Raw genomic sequence first — 24,616 nt, 5'->3', positions numbered from 1 at the left:
CTATCAAATTGGCTTGTCATGGATTTTCTATGCAGGGCTAACAAGCTGAAGTATAGAAAAGTAGAAAGGGAACTAAAGCCTTATGGGGATTTTCCAGGTTCGCTGTGATCCTGAAATTCAAGAATTACGTCAGTGGCAGAAGAAACTGCGTGAGGACAAGCACATTCGCGAACGTGTCAAAATTTTCTGGGCCAAACAAGAAAGGAAAGGTTGGTTGGTTGATTTCATTAAGGGCTTCATCTCCAGAAATTCTGACTGGATATTTTGGTGGTGAGCCCCACAGATTCATGTTAATATAAGGTTCGCTGGGTCTAGTGGTCTGCCAGAGTGGAGACACTGAAGAGGTGCTAAGTCCCCAGTTTTGTGCTCTTTAAAGCGTGGGATTCTCAAGACCTGCATGTCCTGAGCTCTGCAAAGGCCATGCATAATCATACGTTTGTTATTAATTTGCCTGTTATTTGTCTTCCTCACTAGAGTGTAAAGCTCCATGAGGACAAAGACCTGTTTCTAGTTCAATGCCTGGCACAGAGCAGGCAGTGTATACATATTTGGTGGATGGACCCCTAGGCTGCACTTTACAGATAAAGAAATAGAGGCCCTGGCAGATCAAGGGCCTTGCCTGAGGTCACACAGCCAGTGGGCTGCCCAGGACTCGGGCCTAGGTACTCTCTTTCTCTGTTCTGTCTTCTAACACATACTCAAGGAGAAACACAGAGACAAGACATTCTCCTGAATTCTTCCATCAGACTCAAACCCCAGGAATCTCCTGATTGTTACTTGTCTGAATTCTTATGACCTGGGCTTCAGGTTCTTGCTCCTTCTATTCTTGTTGACCAAAATGCCTAGGTAGGTAGGAGTAGGGACAACCTGTTGCCACCAAGTGTCCCTTGAAGTTTCACCTAACTGGATCATTTATTAAACTCATGCACTACAGAGATACTTCCTTTTTATTTTATTTTTATTTATTGTTTATTTATTAATTAATTTAATTAATTGGAGTGATATTTCCTATTTTAAACCTTGTGAATACAGAGATTCAGAAAGTAAATCCCCCAACCAAGGTGACACCATAATTAGACCCCACAGACCTTTGAAACAATTTGAAAATGAATGGTAAACATATGGTAGTTGTTTCAATTTGAAAAAAAAAACAGTTAAAAAGCATCTGCACAGCTGAGGGAAACATCAACAAAATGAAAAGGGAACCAACCATATGGGAAGATATATTTGCCAGTGATACCTTGGGCAAGGGTTTGATCTAAAAAATATATAAAGAACTCACACGATTCCACTACAGGAAGACAAACAATCCAGTTAAAAATGGACAAAGGGCAAGACAAGGTTGTCCACTTTCACCACTTCTATTCAAAATAGTATTGAAAGTCCTAGCCACAGCACTCAGACAAGAAAAGAAAATAAAAGGCATTCAAATTGGAAAGGAGGAAACAAAACTGTCATTGTTTGCAGATGACATGATAGTGTACATAGAAAATCCTATAGACTCCACCAAAAAAACTGCTCAGCCTAAGAAATGAATTTGGCAAAACAGTGGGTACAAAGTCAATATTTAGAAATCAAAGGCATTTTTGTATACCAAGAAGGAAATATCAGAAACAGAAATCAGGAAAAAAAAATCCCATTTCCTATAGCAACAAGAAAAATAAAATACCTATGAATAGGTCAGAAGATGGCAGCAAGATAGGTGGGAACAGAGCCCAGTTCTCTCCGTGCCCAGTGGGAACACCTAGCTGATCTTCTGAGAAACAGAGTGAACAGCCAACAGAATCCCAGCTTATATGAGCTTTAGAGGCAAAAAATTGCAGAGGACGTTGAAAAATAGACAATGAGGACATAGCGCTGGGACAGTAAAGTCCCTGGGATCTGTGCAGGCATCAAGGCTGCTGCGGCCCCTGGCCCAGCACCTGCCACAAGATAGAGGGAGGAGAGTTAGAGCACCAGCTCCCTCCTCTACCAGAGCATGGAGGGCAGCCCAGCAACAGGAGGCACCTGGATGCTGGAAGTCACTGGGGGGGAACAGAGACAAAATTGGAGACACACACTTGTGATACACATCCTCTGAGACTGCGGACACTGGTACCAGAGAAATTGGGGTGCTGGGTGACACCTGAAGAAGGGAGGCATTGAGCCGTGTCAGACCTGACTCGGATAGTCTCCAGACTGGTTGGAAAGTTGGGCTGTGTGAAAAGCCATGCGCTTGTTAAAAACTGTGGTCAGCTGCTTTATAAGGAACTCCCCAGCAGCTGCTGGCTCGCCCCAAGGGTGATTTCAGCTGCACGCACCCAGAGACAGTAGCTGAGCCAAACCATGAGCCCCACTTGTCTTGCACTGTGGGCCCAGTGAGTGGCTAAGCAGACCATACTCCCCACTTGCCTTGCACTGAGTGCCCAGAGACAGTAGCTGAGCAGAACCATGCACCCCGTTTGTTACACACTTCGCGCCCAGATTGAGTGGGTGAGCAGAAAGGTATGTCCCACTTGTTTTGGGCTCCGCACCAGAAATTGACTCATGCTATGAGCAGCTGAGTGGCTGATTTGAGCCTGGTAGCTCAAGGAGGTCTTGAGCCTGAGACCTGGAAACTGTGAATATTTTGACTCAGACCTGGTCCCCATCCTCTCAAAACCATAGGAAGGGAGAAAAGTGAAGCACAGCCACCCTCTTCCTGTGGCATCTAGGAACACCAGCAGAACTCACTGAACAGTTTTAAAGTTAGCAGGAATCTTATTATTAATCTTTTTTTTTCTTTTTGGATCCTCTCTCTTTTTTGTCCCTTTTTTCTCTTCCCCCAAGTAAGACAATAAGACCTGTAGTTACAAAGGGTCCAGAGACAGATCAAAAGCGGGATCACAAGGCTAACCCCCAAAACTGAAAAACTGAGACAAATGTCACTTTAGTATCCCATAAAGCTGGCATTTTATTGTGTATGTGTATTATTATTACCTTGCCATTATATTTACTACTTTTATTTTATTAGCATTTTTCTCTTCCTTATGCTTGGTTTTCCTCATTTTAGTTCCCTGTTTAATTGTATTGTTTGGTTTCCCTTATTCTCTCTCCGTTGTATTTGAATTTTCCTTCTTACACTTCACCCATGTTCCAATAACACACAACTCATGATAGTGTACTTCCTATTCTGGTTATCCCAATCATACATTTTTGTCATATTATTGTCGTTCCAGTACTATTGTAAATAATTATCATTCCATACAATTGTACATACTACATAGCAACCATCCCTGATCTTAGCTCATGTCACTTTAATCCTGAGCATTATTATTGTTGTGGCTAACTCTATTCTCGCTCACACTATGCCTACTTTCTATCCTTTAATCTCATGATATCTCATCATTTAACCTTGCACAAGCACCCCAATTTCTGGATTCAGTTCACAATCCTCCTCCCCTCTAACAAGAGTCTTATCTCTCTTTCACCTTTTAGAAAAAGTTGCTAGTTGGGTGAAATATCATAGTTAACACTATGCTTATCCAAAGAATCTCCCATCACTTCTGTACTTGCTGGTACTTTAAATCCCATAAAATACTCTCCTACTGTCTTAATCCATTTTGCCTACCCCCTGCCACTGATCACATACAAGAATAGGTAGGAGCTGTGAACATCAGTATACCTGCTGTAGGAGGAAAACCACCAACAAAAGAACCACTAAAGGTAAAAACCCACGTACACCAAGAGAGCCCACACAAACAGAAGAAAGGGCAAACCTAGAGCACCCAGACAAGGCAATCAAAGGGACAACACCACCACTGTACCTCACAGAATTCCTACCATAGATGTTCACCCTACAAAGATAGCTAGCAAAGTGAAACATCAGGAATTGCAGAAACAAACAAAAAGAGTCCCCTAAAATGGGGAGAAAAAAAGAACATGCAATTAAAAGGAAGGGAAGACTCCCTACTAAAAGAGCTAAATGAAATGGAGGTAAGCACACTATCAGATATAGTATTCAAAATAATGGTTATAAAGATGCTCATGGAAATCACAGACAACTGCAAGGAACTGAGCAAGAACTACATCATAAAACAGGAAATACAAACTATAAACAAAAAAAACACAGGAAAAATGAACAAGGATATCTCAGAAATAAGAAAAAACATATTAGAAGGAATTGCAAGCAGGCTGGATGAAGCAGAGGATCAAATCAGCGAGTTGGATGACAAGATAGAAAAAAGCACCCAAATAGAGCAAGAAAAGAAAAAGAGGCTCAGAGAGAATGAACACATGGTAAAGAAGCTCCAAGACAACATGAAACAACAATATCTGTATAACAGAGATAACAGAAGGAGAAGAAGAAGAGCAAGGAATAGAAAACCTGTTTGAAAAAGTAATGATGGAAAACTTCCCTAATTTGATGAGAGAAAGTCACACAAGTCCAGGAAACAGTCACGATCAAGAGGAACCCAAAGAGGCCTATCTCAAGACACATCACAACTAAAATGGCAGAATTCCAAGACAAAGAGAGAATCTTAAAGGCAGCAAGGGAGAAATGGAGAGTAACATACAAGGGAGCCCCAATAAGGCTAGCAGCTGAATTCTCAATGGAAATGCTCCAAGCCAGAAGAGAATGGCAAGAAATATTCCAAGTAATGAGAACCAGAGACCTGAAACCAAGATTACTCTACCCAGCAAGGCTCTCAATTAAGATGGAAGGCCAAATAAAGACCTTCCCAGACAAAAGAAGTCTAAAAGAATACACCTCCATGAAACCAGCTCTGCAAGAGATGCTAAAGGGACTACTTTAAGAAAAAGAAGGAGAACAGTGAGAAAGAAACACAAGCATGAAAATACAGTAATGAATAAGTACCTTTCCAAAATAACCTTAAAGGTAAATGGATTAATTGCTTCAATCAAGATATGTAGAAAACTGAATGGATAAGAAAGCATGACCCATGTACATGCTGCCTACAAGACACCCAGCTCAGAACAAAAGACCTAAACAGATTGAAAGTGAAGGACTGGAAACAAATATTCCAAGCAAGTAGACAGGAAAAAAAAAGCCAGAGTAGAAATACTCATATCAGACAAAATAGACTTCAAAAAAGGGCCATAGAGAGAAACCCAAAAGGTCACTTCATAATACTCAGGGGAAGAATCCACCAAGAAGACATTAACATTGTAAATATATATGCACCCAACATAGGAGCACCCAAATACATGAAGAAATTCTTGGAGGACTTCAAGAAAGATATTGACAGCAACACAATTATAGTAGGGGATTTCATCATCTCACTGTCAAAAATGGATAGAACTTCCAAACAATATATCAACAAAGATATTGTGGTATTGAACAGTGCCCTACATTAAATGAACTTAACTGATACATATAGAGCCTTTCTTCCCAAAGAAGCAAAATACACATTCTTTTCAAATGCACATGGAACATTTTAAAAAATAGACCACATGATAAGACCAAAACCAGGCCTCAGTAATTTCAAGAAAATTGAAATCATACCAAGCATTTTTTCAGACCAGAGGGGACTGAAACTAGAAACCAGCCTAAAGGAAAAAACTCAAAAACATTCAAACTCATGGACATTGAATACCATGCTATTAAACAATGAATGGGTCAAGAATGAGATCAAGGAGGAAATCAAAACGTTTCTGGAAATGAAAATAAACTCACAACAACTCAAAACTTATGGGACACAGTGAAGGCAGTCCTGAGAGGGAAGTTCATAGTGATACAGGTATACCTAAAAAAGATAGAAATTTTTCAAACAAACAACCTAACTCTATGCCTACAAGAACTCAAGGAACAACAACAAAGACAGCCCAGAGCAAGTAGAAGGAAGAAAATAACCAAGATCAGAGCAGAAATGATGTAGAGACTAAAAGCACAATTCTAAGGATCAATAAATCCAGGAGCTGGTTCTTTGTAAATATAAACAAAATTGACAAGCCTTTAAGCAGACCCATCAAGAAAAAAAGAGAGAATACCCAAATAAACACAATCAGAAATGAAAGAGGAGAGATTAAAACAGATACCACAGAACTACAAAGGATTGTAAGAAATTACTACAAAGAACTATATACCAAGAAATTTGAAGACCTAGGTGAAATGAAAAACTTTCTAGAAAAATATAATCCTGCAGAACTGAGTGCAAAAGAAGCAGAAAGCCTGAGTAGACCAAAAACAGCAGACGAAATTGAAGCAGTAATCAAAAAACTCCTGACACACAAAAGCCCTGGACTGGACAGTTTCACAGGAGAATTCTACAAAGCATTTAAGTAAAGCTCTCACCCCTATCCTTCACAGACATTTTTTAAAAATCCAAGAAAATAGAAAACACCCAAGCTCTTTTTATGAAGCCAGCATCATTCTAACCCCAAAACCAGTTAAAGACACAACAAAAAAAGAAAACTACAGGGCAATATCATTCATGAACATAGACTCTGACATCCTGCTGTGGTCCAGCCGCAGCTGGGTCCAGGGGTTCCTGAAAGGTGGGTAAGGCATTGGCGATGGGAGACAGATGACAACATGACTCAAAGGATGGTGATGCTCTGTTCCGTTTATTGAAAGTACAAGCAGGGTTTTATATTTTCATTTTTGGTAGTGATTAACATTTATGCTTAGATAAAGCAGAAAAAAATCAATACAAAGGTAACCAGGAAAAGTATGAAAGTTTCCATAGATTCAGTTATATTAAATAAAGATTGTTTTGACCAGGAGAGTCATAAATCAGACATTTAGAAATAGTTGTATGTACAAAGTTTGAATGTCTTATTGTTTATTAAAGTTCTCAGAATTTTTCATGGAGCAAAAGGATACGCTAGACTGGGTAAAGGTTATAGGAAGTTTAAGGCCTTTGTGATGTCTAACTTAGCTATCTATCTTTTCTGTCTAAAATGTTTCTCTATGCACCATGGACTCTGACTCCCTGGTAACTGTTTCTACATGCTTAGTTTGTAATAGATAACCAGCTTTTCTTATTTCTTTGCCTTTCTAATTCTACTTGATATATATTCCTATTCAAGGTAAAGGCGGGGCTGTTACTCCAACAACTTTTAGACATTCAGGGGCTATTTCATTAGAGAGGATTTTGTTCTCTGGTCAAGAAATTAGTTTATACAACTTCATTGGAATTATGCAAATCAATAAACCTAAAATACAGGTGTCTAATAATTCCACCACCTTTTGATCACCAAAGCAAACATGTAAGGAGAGATAAACAGGAAATCCAACTACAGTAAACCTTGTTTGTTCCTTAATTAATAAACACCAGGGAGGTCTGCTTCGGGTTAGTCTTTCCATGAAATTTAGACTATTATAAGGCACTTGGACTCCATCCTTATTGACCATTCTAATGCCATCCTCATTATATGCTCCTGTATAAGGCAGTAGGGGATCTGGAACCCTCTGGAGACTCTTAGCTCCTCTTGGGGGATACCATAATTTACCATTAATCCAATATGCTACCGAGGGGTATCCCTGGGCTGTGGGTAGGGGTCTACATAATTTTTTCTTGTTTTCTTGAAAGACTCTTTGTATATACGGGTAAGGAACAGGTGTGGGAAAGTCTGCCAATAATTTAGCCTGTTGTAACAGATTCATGAATTCTTTTATGGGAACAATCGGGGATAATTTCTTATTCAGGTTTACAAACACCTTGTTTAAACAATTTGGACTGGATTCAATATTCTGGGGAGAATGACTTGTCCCTTCAGAATTTCCCTCAAAGTTAATCATTGACTCACTTCGAGCCTTTTTCTCCTCATGGCCTGTTCTTATGGGAATCAGGGTACAAAGTAAGGCCATGATTAATATTAGCAAGGAAATTATTAAGAGCAATCCCCAGGAAAATTACCACCCCCCTTTGTATGCCACGTTCTCTTCCAGGAAGATGGAGTCCTTGAATTCCCTCTTTCCATGTTCAGACCTTGTCAGACAACATGATTGGAAGAGAACGTGGCAACATCCTCAACAAAATACTGGCAAACCATGTCCAGAAATACATTAAAAAGATCATACACCATCACCAAGTGGGATTCATTCCAGGGATACAAGGAATGTACAATATTTGCAAATCAGTAAATGTAATACATCATATACCATTAGCAAAGACAAAAATCACATGATCATATCAGTAAATGTGGAAAAAGCATTTGACAAAGCACCCATTTATGATAAAAACACTCCGCAAAGTGACAATAGAGGGAACACTCCTCAACATAATAAAGGCTATATATGAGAGACCTACAGCCAACATCATACTTAATGGGCAAAAACTGAAAACTTTCCCACTGAGGTCAGGAGCAAGACAAGATTGTCTACTTTCACCACTTCTGTTCAACACAGTATTGGAAGTTCTAGCCACAGCAATCAGACAAGAAAAGGAAATAAAATGCATTCAAATTAGAAAGGGGGAAACACGCCTGTCATTGTTTGTAAGTGACATGATAGTGTGCATAGAAAATCCTATAGGCTTGGCCAAAAAACTGCTCGACCTATTAAATGAATTTGGCAAAACCGTGAGATACAAAGTCAATACTCAGAAATCAAAGGAATTTTTGTATACCAAGAAGGAAACATCAGAAACAGTAATCAGGAAAAAAAAATCCCATTTGATATAGCAACAAGAAAAATAAAATACCCAGGAATGAACCTAATGAAGCAGGTAACAGACCTGTACTCTGAAAACTACACAACACTGAAGAAGGAAATTAAGGAAGACACAAACAAGTTGAAGCATATACTGTGTTCATGGATTGGAAGAATTAACATCCTCAAAATGTCCATACTACTCAAAGCATTTTATAGATTAAATGTAATATCTATTAAAGTACCAATGGCATAATTCACATATATAGAAATAACACTTCAAAAATTTATGTGAAACCATAAATGACCCCGAATAGCTGCAGCAACTTTGAGAAAGAAGAGCAAAGTAGGAGGGATCACAATACCTAATATCAAACTGTATTACAAGGCTGCTGTAATCAAAACAGCCTGGTACTGGCATAAGAACAGACACATGGACCAACTGAATAGAAGAGAGAGCCCAGAAATAAACTGAAATCTCTAAAGTCAATTAATATTCAACAAAGGGGCAACAGCATAAAATGATGCAAAAGTACCTCTTCAACAAATGGTGTTGGGCAGAGCTGGACAGCTACATGCAAAAAAAAAAAAAAATAAAACTTGAGCACCAACTTACATCATAAAAAAAAAAATAAATTGAAGGTGGATAAAAGATTCAACCATACGTCATGATACCAAAAAGTCCTACAGGAGAACGTAGGCAGGAAAATCTCAGATATTCAATGCAGCAATAACTTCACTGATATGTCTCCTAGACTAAGGGACATGAAGGAAAGAATAAACAAATAGGATCTCATCAAAATAAAAAGCTTCTTCACTGCTAAAGAAAACAGCATTACAATGAAAAAAGAACCAAACATATGGGAAAACATATTTGCCAATGATACCTCAGACTAGGGTTTGATCTCCAATATATATAAAGTATATACAGGAAAAGGAGGTGGGATGGCTAAGGGAAAAAGGCAGAAAATGGTACTTGAAACAACAATAGAAAAAAGTGTTAAAAATGGGCAAAGGAACTAAATAGACACTTCTCCAAGGAGGACATACAGAGGGCCTAGATACATATGAAAGGATGCTCAACATCACTTGCCATTGGAATGTTGCAAATTAAAACCACAATGAGATACCAGTTCATACTGCTCAGAATGGCCATCATAAACAAATCAACAAACAAGTGTTGGAGAGGATGTGGAGAACAGGGAGCCATAGTACTCTGCTGGTGTGAATGCAGACTGCTGCTGTAACTGTGGGAAACAGTATGGAATTTCCTCAGAAATCAGAAAATGGAACTGCCTTTTGACTAAGCAATTCCACCACTGGGACTATACCCTTAGAATCCTGAAACACCAGTTCATAAGAACCTAGGCACTCCAATGTTCATAGCAGCACAATATACAATAGCCAAGTGCAGGAAACACCCTAAGTGCCCATTCGTAAATGGGTGGATCACAAATCTATGGTACATTTACACAATGGAATACTATGAAGCAGAGAGAAAGAAGGAGCTCCTACCCTTTGTGACAGGATGGAACTGGAAAGCAATATGCTAAGTGAAATAAACCAGACTACTACCATATGATCTCACCTATAAGTGGAACCTAATGGTATTTGTCTTTCACCACCTGGCATATTTTCCTTAGCCAAAGACATTGAAATTCAGAACAAATTGACAATTACCAGAGAGAAGGTGGAGGGAATAATGGGGAAGGAAGGGGGAAGGGTTTTCAGGAACAAGTATAAAGGACATATAGACAAAACCAAGGGGGGTTGGGATTAGGGGTTGGAGGTGGTGTTGGCTAGGGTAGAGGAAGTGGGAAGTGGAAAATGGAGGCAATTGTACTTGAACAACAAGAATAAATAAATGAATACATGAATACATAAATACATAAAAACTACTGAGAAAAATAGAACCAGAGACATGGAAATAAAGAACAAACTGACAGTGGTGAGGGGGAGGGTGCAGGGGAATAATGGGAGAAAGAAGCAGAAGAATAAGTCCGGGAACATGTGTAGGGGGCCCATGGAAAAGACAATGGGTGTGGGGGAGGATTGAAAGTGAAAGGTTGGGGGGGTAGTTAAGGCAGAGGAGTATAATGGGAGGAAATGGGGACAACTTTAATTGAAAAACAATAAAAAAATTTTAAAAACATGAAGCAGAAAGGAAGGAAAAGAGAGAGAGGGAGAGAGAGAGGAACACACGACATAAATGGCAAGGAATAAGTATCTATCAATAATAACTTTAAATATAAATGGATTAAGTACTCCAATAAAAAGACATAGAATAGCTGAATGGGTAAGAAAACATAACCCACACATATGCTGCCTACAAAGACCTACCTCAAGATAAAAGACCTACACAGGCTGAAAGTGAAGGGCTGGAAACAATTTTTCAAAGGAAATGGACAGGAAAAAAAAAAGCCAGGGTAGCAATACTCATATCAGACAAAATAGACTTCAAAAAAAGGGACATAGAGACAGACCCAAAAGATCACTTCATAATACTCAAGGGAAGAATCAACCAAGAAGACATAAATGTTGTAAATTTATATGCACCCAACATTGGAGCACCCAAATACATAAAGAAAATCTTAGAGGACTTCAAGAAAGATATTGACAGCAACACAATTATAGTGGGGGATTTTCACACCCCACTGTCAAAAATGGACAGATCTTCCAAACAATATATCAACAAACATATCATGGCATTGAACAATACCTCAGATGAAATGTATTTAACTGATATATACAGAGCCCTGCATCCCAAAGAAGCTAAATACACATTCTTTTCAAATGTACATGGAACATTTTCAAAGATAGACCACATGATAGGACACAAAACAAGTCTCAACACTTTCAAGAAAATTGAAATCATACCAAGCATTTTCTCAGATCTCAAGGGACTGAAGCTAGAAACCAACCCCAAGGGGAAAAAAAAAAACACTCAAAATCATGGAGATTGAATAGCATGCTATTAAACAATGAATGGGTCAAGAATGAAATTAGGGAAGAAATCAAAAGGTTTCTGGAAACAAATGAAAATGAATTCACAACAACCCAAAACTTATGGGACACAGCCAAGGCAATCATGAGAGGGAAGTTCATAGTGATACAGGCATAAATAAAAAAGTTAGAAACATTTCAAACAAACAACCTAAACCGTACACCTGCAAGAACTCGAGGAACAACAACAAAGACAGCCCAGAGCAAGCAGAAGGAAGGAAATAACCAAGATCAGAGCAGAATTAAATGACATAGAGACTAAAAGTACAATTCTAAGGATCAATGAATCTAAGAGCTGGTTCTTTGAAAAGATAAACAAAATCAATAGGCCTTTAAGCAGACTCACCAAGAAAAACAGAGAGAAGACCCAAATAAACACAATCAGAAATGAAAGAGGAGAGATTACAACAGATACCACAGAAATACAAAGGATTGTAAGAAATTACTACAAAAAACTGTATGCCAAAAATTTTGAAAACCTAGGTGAAATGGACAAATTTCTAGAAAAATACAATCATCCAAAACTCAATGAAAAAGAAGCAGAAAGCCGTAACAAACCAATAACAGCAAAAGAAATTGAAGCAGCAATCAAAAACCTCCCAACACACGAAAGCCCTGGGCCAGATGGTTTCATGAAGGATTGCTAACCCCTATCCTTCACAGATATTCCACAAAATCCAAAATGATGGAAGACTCCCAAACTCTTTTTATGAAGCCAACATCATCCTAATTCTAAAACCAGATAAAAACACAACAAAGAAAGAAACTTCAGGCCAATATGAACATTGACGCTAAAATCCTCAAAAAAATACTGACAAACTGCATCCAACAATACATTAAAAAGATCATACACCATGACCAAGTGGGATTCATTACAGGGATGCAAGGATGGTACAATATTAGCAAATCAGTAAATGTAATACATCACATAAACAAAAGAAAAAACAAAAACCACATGATCATATCAATAGATGCAGAAAAAGCATTTGATAAGCTACAACACCCACTTATGATAAAAACACTCGGCGAAGTGGGAATAGAGGGAGCATTGCTCAACATAATAAAGGCCATATATGAGAGACCTACAGCCAACATCATACTCAATGGGCAAAACTTAAAATCTTTTCCACTAAGATCAGGAACAAGACAAGGCTGTCTACTTTTACCACTTCTATTCAATACAGTACTGGAAGTTTTAGCCACAGCAATCAGACAAGAAAAAGAAATAAAAGGCATCCAAATCAGAAAGGAGGAAACAAAACTGTCACTATTTGCAGATGACTTGATAGTGTACATAGAAAATCCTATAGACACCACGAAAACACTGCTTGACCTAATAAATAAATTTAGAAAAACAGCGGGATACAAAGTCAATATCCAGAAATGAAAAGCATTTCTGTATTCCAACAATGAAAAAGCAGGAGCAGAAATCAAGAAAAAAAAATCCCATTTGAAATAGCAAAAAGAAAAATAAAATACCTAGGAATAAACCTAGCCAAAGAGGTAAAAGACCTGTATTCAGAAAACTACATAACACTAAGGAAAGAAATCAAGGAAGACACAAAAAAATGGAAACATATAATGTATTCATGGAATGGAAGAACTAATATCATCAAAATATCCATACTACCCAAAGCAGTTTACACATTCAATGCAATACCTATTAAAGTACCGATGGCTTATTTCATAGACATAGAACAAACACTTCAGAAATTTATATGGAACCATTAATGACCCCAAATAGCTGCTGCAATTTAGAGAAAGATGAGTAAAGTAGGAGGGATCACAATATCTGACATTAAACTGTACTACAAGGCCACTGTAATCAAAACAGCCTGGTACTGGCATAAAAACAGGCTCATGGACCAACGGAACAGAACAGAGAGCCCAGAAATAAACCCAAGTCTCTATGGTCAACTAATATTTGACAAAGGAGGCAGAAACATAAAAAGGAGTTAAAACAGCCTCTTCAACAAATGGTGTTGGGAGAACTGGACAGCTACGTGCAAAAAAATGAAATTAGAGCACCAACTTAGATCTTACACAAAAATAAATTCAAGATGGATAAAAGATTTAAATATAAACCGTGAAACCATTAAAGTCCTACAGGAGAATGTAGGTAGGAAAATCTCAGATATTTCACACAGAAACTTTTTTATTGACATGTACCCTACAACAAGGGATATAAAGGAAAGAATAAACAAATGGGATCTCATCAAAATAAAAAGGTTCTGCACAGCTAAAGAAAACAGTATCAAAATAAAAAGAGAACTAACTGTATGGGAAAGTATATTTGCCAATGATACCTCAGACAAGGTTTAATGTCCAAAATATATAAAGAACTTACATGACTGCACTCTAAGAAGACAAGCAACCCAATTAAAAAGTTGTTAAAAGACTTGAACAGACACTTCTCCAAGGAGGACCCATAGAGGATCCAAAGACACATGAAACAATGTTCAATATCGCTAGTTATCAGAGAGATACAATTAAAAGCACAATGAGATACCACTTCACACTTGTCATAATGGCCATCATAAACAAAGCAACAAAGAAGTGTTGGAGAGGTTGTGTAGAAAAGGGGACCCTAGTGCACTGTTGATGGGACTGCAGACTGGTACAACCACTATGGAAAGCAGTATGGAACTTCCTCAGAAAACTAAAAATGGATCTGCCTTTTGACCCTGCAATTCCACTGCTGGGACTATATCCTAAGAACACTAAAACACCTATCCAAAAGAACCTTTGCACCCCAATGTTCATAGCAGCACAATTTATAATAGCTAGGTGCTGGAAGCAACCTAGATGCCCATCAGTAAATGAATGGATGAAAAAACAATGGTACATTTATAAAATGTAATTCTATGCAGCAGAAAGAAAGAAGGAGCTCCTACCCTTTGCAACATCATAGATAGAGCTGGAAAGCAGTGTGCTAAGCAAAATAAGCCAGGCAGTGAAAGACAAATACCTAATGATCTCACCTTTAACAGGAACCTAATCAACAAAACAAAGAAACAAGCAAAATATAACCAAAGACAGTGAAATAGAGGACAGACTGACAGTGACCAGAGGGGAAAGAAGAGGGGATTTCAGGGGAGAATGGGAAGAATTTACAGGAACAAATTTAAATGACACATGGACAAAAACTAAGGGGATGGTGGTAATGGGAGGAAAGTAGGGAAGGTTGGGTGGCTGGGCTGGAATGGGAGTAAAAGGGAGAAAACTGTACATGAACAATGATTAAAATTTTTTTTAAAAAAGATGAAGCAGAATAATTCCAAATAAAAATGGTGTTTTGACTTCATCTTTTAAACCCACAAACTCATCTATGTACAAATGCAGCAAAAAATTATATATATTTCTTGAGAGGTTGCCCTGTTATTCACATTGTGCTCTTGTATTTATAGTATGAATAAACTTGGCCAAGTTTGTTTCTTGGAACTATCTTGGTGCAGACAGGAGGTCTGAGGGAGAGTATCATCAGCTGTCAGGGTAGAATCTTGTCATTTATAATCTGTCTCATGTTACTCTGAGTTAGAGTTTGTCCCAATAGGATTTTCTTTTAGGAAAGAAACTGGGTGAAGTTATCCTTGGGTCTCTATTCATTGGGACAGTTGCAGGAATTACTTTAACATGTTCGTGACAAACATTGCAGCCAATATAATCCCAAAGAAGATGCCTAAGGTATTTTTGAAATGTGGTAAAAAGTCCTTTCTCAACTAATACTATATTTTTTAACTTCATATAGTCAGTAATAGTTTTCAAATGTGCTTTGTAACTAAATATCTATTTTTCAATTTGAAATCTTGTATGAGTAGGAAAAAAGAAACCATATATATTGTTCCCATAACATCAGATTTTATATGTGTGTGTATATTCTTTATATGTGTACAAATATTCTTTAAATCACTTTATTACTTCTTGATATTTTAAAGATGGAGGGTGAAAGAGTTGACCTTTCAGTACAAATAGATGATTTACTTTTATTTGTTTACCTGTTTATTCTCTACCTCTCTTCTAGAGTGGTGTATAGTAGCATATAGAAACTCATACAACATTTTTTGTAAATGTGGTATTTAAGTTAATGAAAAAAAATTAGAGGAGGGAAAAAATAAAGCCACTAAGTGTAGTACAGAAAATGCTCCAAGGCTTACACTTGATAGATTTATTAGAGACAATGCAAAGGTGGAAATAGAGTCTGTTACATAATTAACAATGTCCATAAGAAAAAAAATTAAGCCAGTTATTCAGAAAACACTGGATCCTTCCGTAATCCATTATGTAATATAATAATGTCAGAAGTGTTCCTACAGTAAATAGAAATATGTCTCTGAGCTTTCTAGAAGCCACAACAATAAAGGAAGCATACTTATTCCTACAGCTGATTTTTCCCTCATAAAGAAGACACTGTAACATAGTGAAAACTATCCTTTCCTTACATATAATTAGTTTCTTATAGCAACATTGCTTCTGGAGAGGAAACATGAAAGCCTGGGGTGGGGTATAGAATTTTAAGTTAGATTGTAATGACAAACCTTAACTATTCAGATTGGATTTTAAGGACAGTTATCTCGGCCACACCACATGCTTATAGTCTTGGGATGCCCTGGAACACTTAGTTCTTAGAACAGATAAGGATGTCTGGAAAAAGGAGTAGCTGTACTTTATGGAGCACATACCATGTGCCAGGTACTGTACTAAGCACCTTACATTTCCACGTAACCCTCACACCTGCTCTGTAAGAGAGAGGGTATTATCTCCATTATACAGATGAGGAAACAAGGGCTGAGATGATGTGCGACTTATAGCCAACAGGGCCAGAAACCAGAGATTTTAAAACAGTTCTGCTAACTGCCAGAACCTAAGACCATCTCATGGTATGTTATCCAGTTACTATCACCCTTTGTGCCAGTGGGGCATGTTGGCCCAGTACAAAGCTTCTCAACAGGGCATCAGGACCCCCAGGCAAGGCAGTGTCTGCCCATGCCTTCTGCCTTGCACACTAACACTGCAATGACCACAGGCCATTGGAATAGAGGAGGTTTGGTGATAGGGAAGGATGAGTCCCCAGTCCAACTGCTGTAGGATCTATAACCATGCATCTGAGAGACATTTCTGTTAGAACAAGAAGCCAGGGGCAAGTGGATAAGGATAAGGATGTTCTCTCCCTCCCAGATTTCCTGCCAATGTATAGATGAGGAGCAGGCAAGTGCTTCACCACCAAACACCCTGGTATAGAGAACACCCTAGTCCATAAGTTAGGAGGTGGGTTCTGGCATTATCTGTGACCCATTGTAACTAACAAATGTAATTTATCATATAACAGAAAAAATCAAATGTTCAGTGACTTATTTTCCAGCGAAAACCACTGTTAAGTGGGTCAGCTCAAGAGTTTATTCATCCATCTATCAATAAATAAATATATTTACACACACATACTATGTGGAGCAAAAGTAGGTTCACAGTTGTATGTGAAACAGAGTTTATTCTTATATTCTTATTTATTAATTATTCTATTATTTTCCATATAAACAACTCTAAACCCACTTTTGCCCCAACCTGTATATATTTATAAACATGCAATCGTATTATATATAGTGTACTGTAACTTCCTTTTCACTTGGCAATAATCAGTGATATCTTTTCATATTAATATATATAGACCTATCTTATTATTTTTTGTAGATATGTTCTTGGTTACTTACAGAAGTATATCCAAAGGATAAATTCCTGGAAATGGAATTGCTGGATCAAAGAGCATAAACATATTAAGCTTAGACAGTAACCACCATATTATCATTCAAAAACACCGTGTCAATTTATGCTTAATGCCACCAACCAACTTTGGAACTTTTGATGGATGATATAATCCATGTGCTTCATTTTCCCTCTATACAATGAGAATGATTGTGTCTCAGGAATAATTCTAAATGAGGTCATTGCTTTGATAATACCATGGTTCTTTAAGAAGAAATGTATCTGTAAAGCTAATACTCACTTTTATTTAAATTTTTTATCTCATATCTTCTCCTCTATAACCTGCAAAAGAAATTAAAATTTGATTAAAATAAATCTACTGACTTCATACCTTGCTATTACTTTCAACAATTCAATTTTTAAGTCTTACCGGGGTGGGGATATTTTATGACATCAACTTTAATACATATCTTTTCAGTTAAAATTTGCAAAAATTCACACAGCTAAGACATGCCTTCTATTGAAATGACTAAAGGTCTCCTATTATTCTGCTGAAATTAAAACATGAAAGATAATCTCCTTCTTTAAGTTGTCTGCCCCACTTCCGCCCAAGATGGAGGCATAGGTGGACACACTGTGCCTCCTCGCACACCCAAGATAGGGATGACAACAATTTAGAAACAGAATAACAACCAGAACTGACAGAAAATTTATCTGAATGGAAGTCAGACAACCAAGAAGTTGAAGTTGGCCCGATCATCCAGACCAGTAGGAGGGGCAGAGTCAGGCAGCCAGGCGCGGAGTGGAGAGCAGAGAGCATTGGGACCAGTGAGTAAGGCATCCAGGGGCATGTAAGGCATCTGAGGCACACAAGACCACAGTGGGTGGACCCTGAGTGCACAACCAGCAGCTGGCAGACCCAGGCTGAGGGGTGGCAACTGGCAGTCCCAGTGAGGCTGCAATTGTGAAGCAAGGCACTTCACGCAACCCAGGATCCCAGCGCTGGGAAATAGAGCCTTGGGATACTGGTTGAGGACACCTGTGGGAGTTGAGGCGCATGGAGAGACACCCAGCCTCACAGGAGAGGTCTTTGGAGGGTCCCACGGTATGCACTAGCCCACCCACATGGGAATTGGCACTAGTTTGCTTGGGGTAAGCAGCAGAAGGGACTGAGGTCCCAAGGAGAATGAAGCAAGCATCATTGTTCCCTCTCAACCCTGCCCTCACATACAATGTCACAACCCAGCAACTGGGGCACCCAGCCCTGGTGAACATCTAAGTGCCCCTCACCATAACAGGCATGACCAGACCAAAAAGAGACACACACAGAGAGAGAGAGAGAGAGAGAGAGAGAGAGAGAGAGAGAGAGAGAGAGAGAGAGAGAGAGAGAGAGAGAGAGAGAGAGAGAGAGAGAGAGAGAGAGAGAGAGAGAGAGAGAGAGAGATGGCTCAAACAAAAGATCAAACAAAAGCCCCAGAACCCATTCTTTTAAGCGACCAAGAGATAGCCAACCTATCAGATGCACAGTTCAAAACACTGGTGATCAGGATGCTCACAGAATTGGTTGAATTTGATCACAAATTAGATGGACAAATGCAGGCTACAAAAAGTGAAATGAAGAAAAATGCACAGGGAACCAATAGTGATGGAAAGAAAGCTGGGTCTCACATTAATGGAATGGACCAGAAGGAAGAAAGACACAACCACACAGAAAAGAATGAAGAAATAAGAATTCAAAAAAGTGAGGAGCGGTTTCAGAACCTCCAGGACATCTTTAAATGTTCCAACATCTGAATTATAGGGGTACCAGAAGAAGAGGAAGAGCAACAAGTGGAAAAGTTATTTGAACAAATAATAAAGGAGAACTTCCCCATTCTGGCAAAGGAAATAGACTTCCAGGAAGTCCAGGAAGCTCAGAGAGTCCCAAAGAAGTTGGACCCAAGGAGGAACACACCAAGACACATCATAATTACATTAGCCAAAGTAAAAATGAAGGAGAGAATCCTAGAAGCAGCAAGAGATAAGGAGATAGTAACCTACAAAGGTGTTCCCATCAGACTGTCAGATGACTTCTCAAAAGAGGTCTTGCAGGCAAGAGGTGGCTGGAAAGAAGTATTCCAGGTCATGAAAGGCAAGGACCTACATCCAAGATTGCTCTATCCAGCAAAGATTTCATTTAGAATGGAAGGGCAGGTAAAGTGCTTCTCAGATAAGGTCAAGTTAAAGGAGTTCATCATCACCAAGCCCTTATTTTATGAAATGTTAAAGGGACTTATCTAAGAAAAAGAAGACAAAAAAAGCATGTATAGTAAAATGACAGCAAACTCGCAATTACTAACAGCCACACCTAAAACAAAACCAAAAGAAACTAGGCAAACAACTAGAACAGGAACAGAAGCACAGAAATGGAGATCACACGGAGGGTTAGCAACAAGGGAGTGGGAAAAGGAGAGAGGGGGAAAAGGTATGGAGAATAAGTAGCATAGATGGTAGGTAGAAAATAGGGGGAGGGCAAGAATAGTGTGGGAAATGTAGAAGCTGAAGAACTTATGACACATGGACATGAACTAAAAGGGGAGAATGTGGGTGGGAGAGGGTGTGCAGGGTGGAGGGGAGTGAAAGGGGGAAATCAGACAACTGTAACAGCATAATCAATAAAATATATTTAAAAAATTGTCTGCCCCCTAAGTTCAAATTTACATTTATGTAAATGAATTCTTCCAACCTTGTTAGCTTCATTCTTTTATCCGATTGTTCACCATTATTCTTTGCAGGTTGATAGATGCAGAATGCTATTGTAGGATCTAGATAAATCAACAAATTTTTGGAAGGGTAACGGAGCCAGATTGGATTAAATTTTTCATTTACCAACTGTGAATTGTTGGTAAATGTACAGGTTGTAAATAACCTCTTTGTGGTTCAGTTTATATAGCAATAAAATGGAAATACTAATATTAGTAACCACCCCATCGAGTTTTTGTGAGGATTAAATTACCTGGAATAGAGTCTGACTCATAATAATAAGTGACCAATGAATGATAAGTATTATTAGTAATATAGAGGTTTGACATGATTAATATATGTTGTTACTGAGAATATTGGCTTTGGGGTCAGATAGAAGTGAGGTCCTGCTGCTTATCTGTGTGTTAATGGGTGAGTTGCTCAACCTCTCTAGGCCCAGTTTTGTCCTCTGTCATATGGCTATATTGCAGAGGGTTCTTATGAGGATTAAATAAGATTAAACATCATGTATTCCATTGAATAGATCCCTAGCACAAAACAAATGATCAATAACTTGTGGCTCGTTTTAATAACATATTTTAAATTGTTAGTAAAAAACAAAATATTTATTTCAGGTAATTTCCTACAGCAGTGCTTGTAAATGGAAGACTTAGAAGGATGTATCATAAGTGAAAAGCCAGAGAAATTGATTGTGTGGGTTTACTCTTAGTAGAGATGTGTTGTAACCACATCAACAAAATCCCAATGCTATGGATTAGCTGCAAGACTCTAGTAATAGCTGTGCATTCAAAACCTTTTTTGGAAGGCTCTATTCACTAATGCAATTTAATTTTAATTAAAATCAGGATATCTGAGTTTCTGGCTCAAATCTACAATTTACTAAGTAGATGGGCCTTGCTTTCTCCTGGACAAGAGGCCTATTGTTAGGCAGATTCAACCCTTGGAAAACTCTTGATTGTGTCTGGGTCCTGGCTTTGGGTTTTAGAGTTTGATTTCAAGATTGAAGTTAAGAATGATAGATAGGGGAATGTTCTGGGCTTTTGCTGGGGAGAGTAGATGGGGGATAGTTGAGGATCAGAGAATACTTGGAAAGGATTAGGTATTGAGGGGAGAAGAAAAAGGGGTGGACTGGGTATTTGGCAATAGGAGTGTTTTGAAGAGATAGTAGGGATGTTTGAAGGAGATTTTTGTGAAGAGTAGGGATGTTGAAAGTAGATTTTTGTTTGATCATATATTTGAGGAGTAGAAAGTATATATTCTAGACTGAGGGCCTTTCATGTTACCACATTTGGGTCTGTCACATCCAGGAGAGTCACTCCCAGATGTGAAAGACCCAATGAAAGTTGACTTTGAGAGAGAGAGTACTGGGAAATTGCTCCTGCCATGTGGGGTTCCAGCTGTCAGGACAGTTTTGCCTGTACCCTTAGCTGCCAAATCTTCCATGTCCACAGAGATCCATGATCCTCATAAAAGCTCTAATTTATTGAGTGCCTACTACACGCTGGGTACTTTACATATAGTATTTCTAATCTTCACAACAAATTTAATGAGTATGAACTATTATTCCTTCTGTGTTCCAGGGAGGAAACTCGCATGATTCAGTCACTTGCCCTTGGTCTCACAGCTGCTAAGTGACAGAGCTGAGGAAATTTCACACTTTCTGCAACATCTTACTGCCTTGTTCTCACTGCCTTTCAGTCAGCCTGTGAACAGTAGGCTGAGGGAAAGGCTGGGAATTAACATTCTCTAAAAGTGCAACAGAAGTTCGATACAGAAAAAAGGGCTACACCATGAAAAGGAATGAAGCACTGACACCACTTTAACCTGGGGGAACCTTGAAAGCGTGATGGTCATTGCAAGAAGCCAGACACAAAAGACCACATAGTATATGATTCTGTTTCTATGAAATGTCCAGAATAGGCAAATCTAGAGAGATAGAAAGTAGATTAGTGGTTTCCTAGGGCTAGGGGAATTTGGAGGGCAAGGGTTAGTAGCTAAAAGGTATGGTGTTTCTTTTGGGGGTGATGAAAATGTTGTAAAATTTGTTTTAGTGAAGGTTACACCTATTTGTGAATATACTAAAAACCACTAAAATATGTACTTTAAATAGGTGTATTATAATGGTGTGTGAGTTATATCTTGCAAAGTTGGTACAAAAATAATGAAAATGAAGGCACAGATTAACTCATACCCATTAGGATGGATACTATAAAAAAATAAAAAATAAGTATTGGCAAAGATGTGAAGAAATTGGAACCCTTATGCATTGTTGTTGGTGGGGATGTAATATGGTGCAAAGTGGTTCCCTAAAAATTAAAAATGGAATCATCATTAGAGTGCATACACAAAAGAAAGCAAGTCTCAATGAGATATTTGTACATATATGTTTACTAGTAGTATTATTTATGATAGCCAAAAGGTGGAAATAACCCAAATGTTTATCAACAGATGAATAGATAAGCAAAATGTGCCCTTTCCATACAATGACATATTATTCATCCTTAATAAGGAAATTCTGGCACACATGACAATGTGAGTGAATGTTGAGGACATTATGCTAAATAAAATAAGCCAGTCACAACAAGACAAAGAATATATGATTCCACTAATATGAGGTACTTGAAGTAGTCAAATTCATAGAGACAGAGAGTAGAATAATGTTTGCCAGGGGCTGGGATGAAAAGAGAATGGGAAGTTATTGTTTAACAGGGATGTAGTTTCAGTTTTGCAAGATGACAAGAGTTCTGGAGATGGATGATGATGATGGTTGCACAACAGTGTGATTGTACTTACTAAGACTGAACTGTACACTTTAAAATGGTTAAGATCTTAAATTTTATGTTGTATGTGTTTAAATACAATTTTAAAAATGGGAGGGAAAAAATGAAGGCACAGATCCCAAATGACCTTTATGGCTTGCTTCCTTAACTTCGTCAGGCTCCAATGAATATCACCTTCTCCCTGACCAGCTGACTCTCCCATCCCTATGCCCTGCTGGTCCCACCTATTATGTTATCCACAGGATAATTCAAAACTGGATGCTTCCAAAGTTTTATTATAACATGCCATGTCTGGTGGACATAGATTAAGAACTTGTGTCAGTGGCACCTGTTCTTTGCAGCCTTGGAGAAAAAAAGGATCTGGGATGAAGCTGACTCCAGGATGGCCTGGTGCCATGTTTCCTGTGTATGCTAACTGGGTCTGCATGTAGAGTATCAGTTACATTGTAATCACTGTGTTAGTTACTTTACAAATTGTCTTTAATTGTGTAATACATGTGATTACAATTATATATGTGATTTATTTTGTTTAATACCATATTGTGCTATATGTAATGCACTCCCATGTACAATGTGCACCCATGTTTTTGGCCTAAGCTTTCAGGAAAAAAATTTCTTTTTCACTTAATTCAATTGTTTGTTTATTTATTTATTTATATTTAGATACTTGGTTTTTGTATTATAAAGGGTATTATTTTGCATACAGATACCGTTATTGCTTCTACAGTTACACTTTTAACACATAAGTACAAATAAAAGAATTAAAGACATTTTTATGGATACATAATTAGTTTACTCATGAATAATGCACACAGATATCATTATTTTTCCCTCAAAAATTTAGGCAAAAAAGTACGTACTGTACATGGCAAAATACTGTAAGTTCTATGACAGTAGGGACTTTTTCCCTTCTTGTTTTTGCTCACTGTTCCATCCTCAGCACCTATGATAGTGCCCAGCTTGCATATGATAGTGTTTTAGGACAGGAGTGCTCAACCCCAGGCCATAGACATGTCTGTGTCCTGTTAGGAACCAGGCTACACAGCAGAAGGCAAGTGAGTTGCAGGCAAGCAAGTGAAGCTTCATCTGTATTTACAATCACTATCCATTGTTCGCATTACCACCTGAGCTCCATCTCCTGTGACATCAGCAGTGGCATTAGATTCTCATAGAAGCCCAAACCCTACTGTGAACTGTGCATGTGAGGGATCTAGATTTCATGCTCCTTATGAGAGTATAATGCCTGGTGATCTGAGGTGAAGCTGAGGTTGTGGTGCTAGCACGGGGGAGTGGCTGCAAATATAGATTATCATTAGCAGAGAGGACTGAGTGCAGAGAGACCATAAAAATCAATTGCTTGCAGACTCATTAAAACTGTATCAGTGAGTGACAAGTGACAATTAAGTTGTATCTGGTGGCAGACATGATAGTGACAAATGAGTTGCTGTACTTCAATTGTACAGCTGCCTCTGGTGGCAAACTTTAAGTCAGAATCTATACTTATTTTAGTTCTGTGCAATGGCCCAACCATCATTTTATTTACCACTTCCATCCATGTCTCTTTCCCACATGGCACACTTGTCTCAGTCACAGTTTTGGTAAGCCCACATGCTAACCCTAGCCAAAATGAGTAAAAAACAAACAGCACTGGAGAGCTTCTTTGAAAAGGGGAAAGACTTAATGATGAGACAGCAAAAGACTCTAAGACAGCCAACAAAAAGAAAGCTGCATTTAAAAGAAAATACCAAAAAAAAAATAGGAGTTCTGGCCAAGATAGTGGCATAGGTAGAAACCCTTTGCTTCCTTGCACAACTAAAAG

General features: G+C 38.3%; 1 protein-coding gene across 10 annotated transcripts in view; it reads left to right on the top strand.

Moving 5' to 3' along the window:
• The window catches only part of IQCK (IQ motif containing K), a 201,430-nt gene that overhangs the window by 132,538 nt on the left and 44,276 nt on the right, over window positions 1-24,616 (top strand). For 3 of the 10 annotated variants that reach the window (XM_045848884.1, XM_045848875.1, XM_045848885.1), the window contains one exon: window positions 98-209. In XM_045848884.1, the coding sequence (XP_045704840.1) occupies window positions 98-209 (112 nt within the window). Of the gene's footprint in view, window positions 1-97; window positions 215-17,263; window positions 17,359-21,597; window positions 22,723-24,616 lie in introns of those variants that run through there. The other 7 variants (XM_045848880.1, XM_045848878.1, XM_045848882.1 and 4 more) reach the window with 5 other exon arrangements.

The sequence above is a fragment of the Phyllostomus hastatus genome, unplaced genomic scaffold (genome assembly GCF_019186645.2).
Source record: "Phyllostomus hastatus isolate PE091 unplaced genomic scaffold, TTU_PhHast_1.1 phas_contig_64, whole genome shotgun sequence".
In the NCBI taxonomy this organism is placed as follows: Eukaryota; Metazoa; Chordata; class Mammalia; order Chiroptera; family Phyllostomidae; genus Phyllostomus; species Phyllostomus hastatus.
The sequence above is the reverse complement of the archived record's forward strand: the minus strand, read 5'-3'. Positions and strand labels throughout refer to the sequence as shown.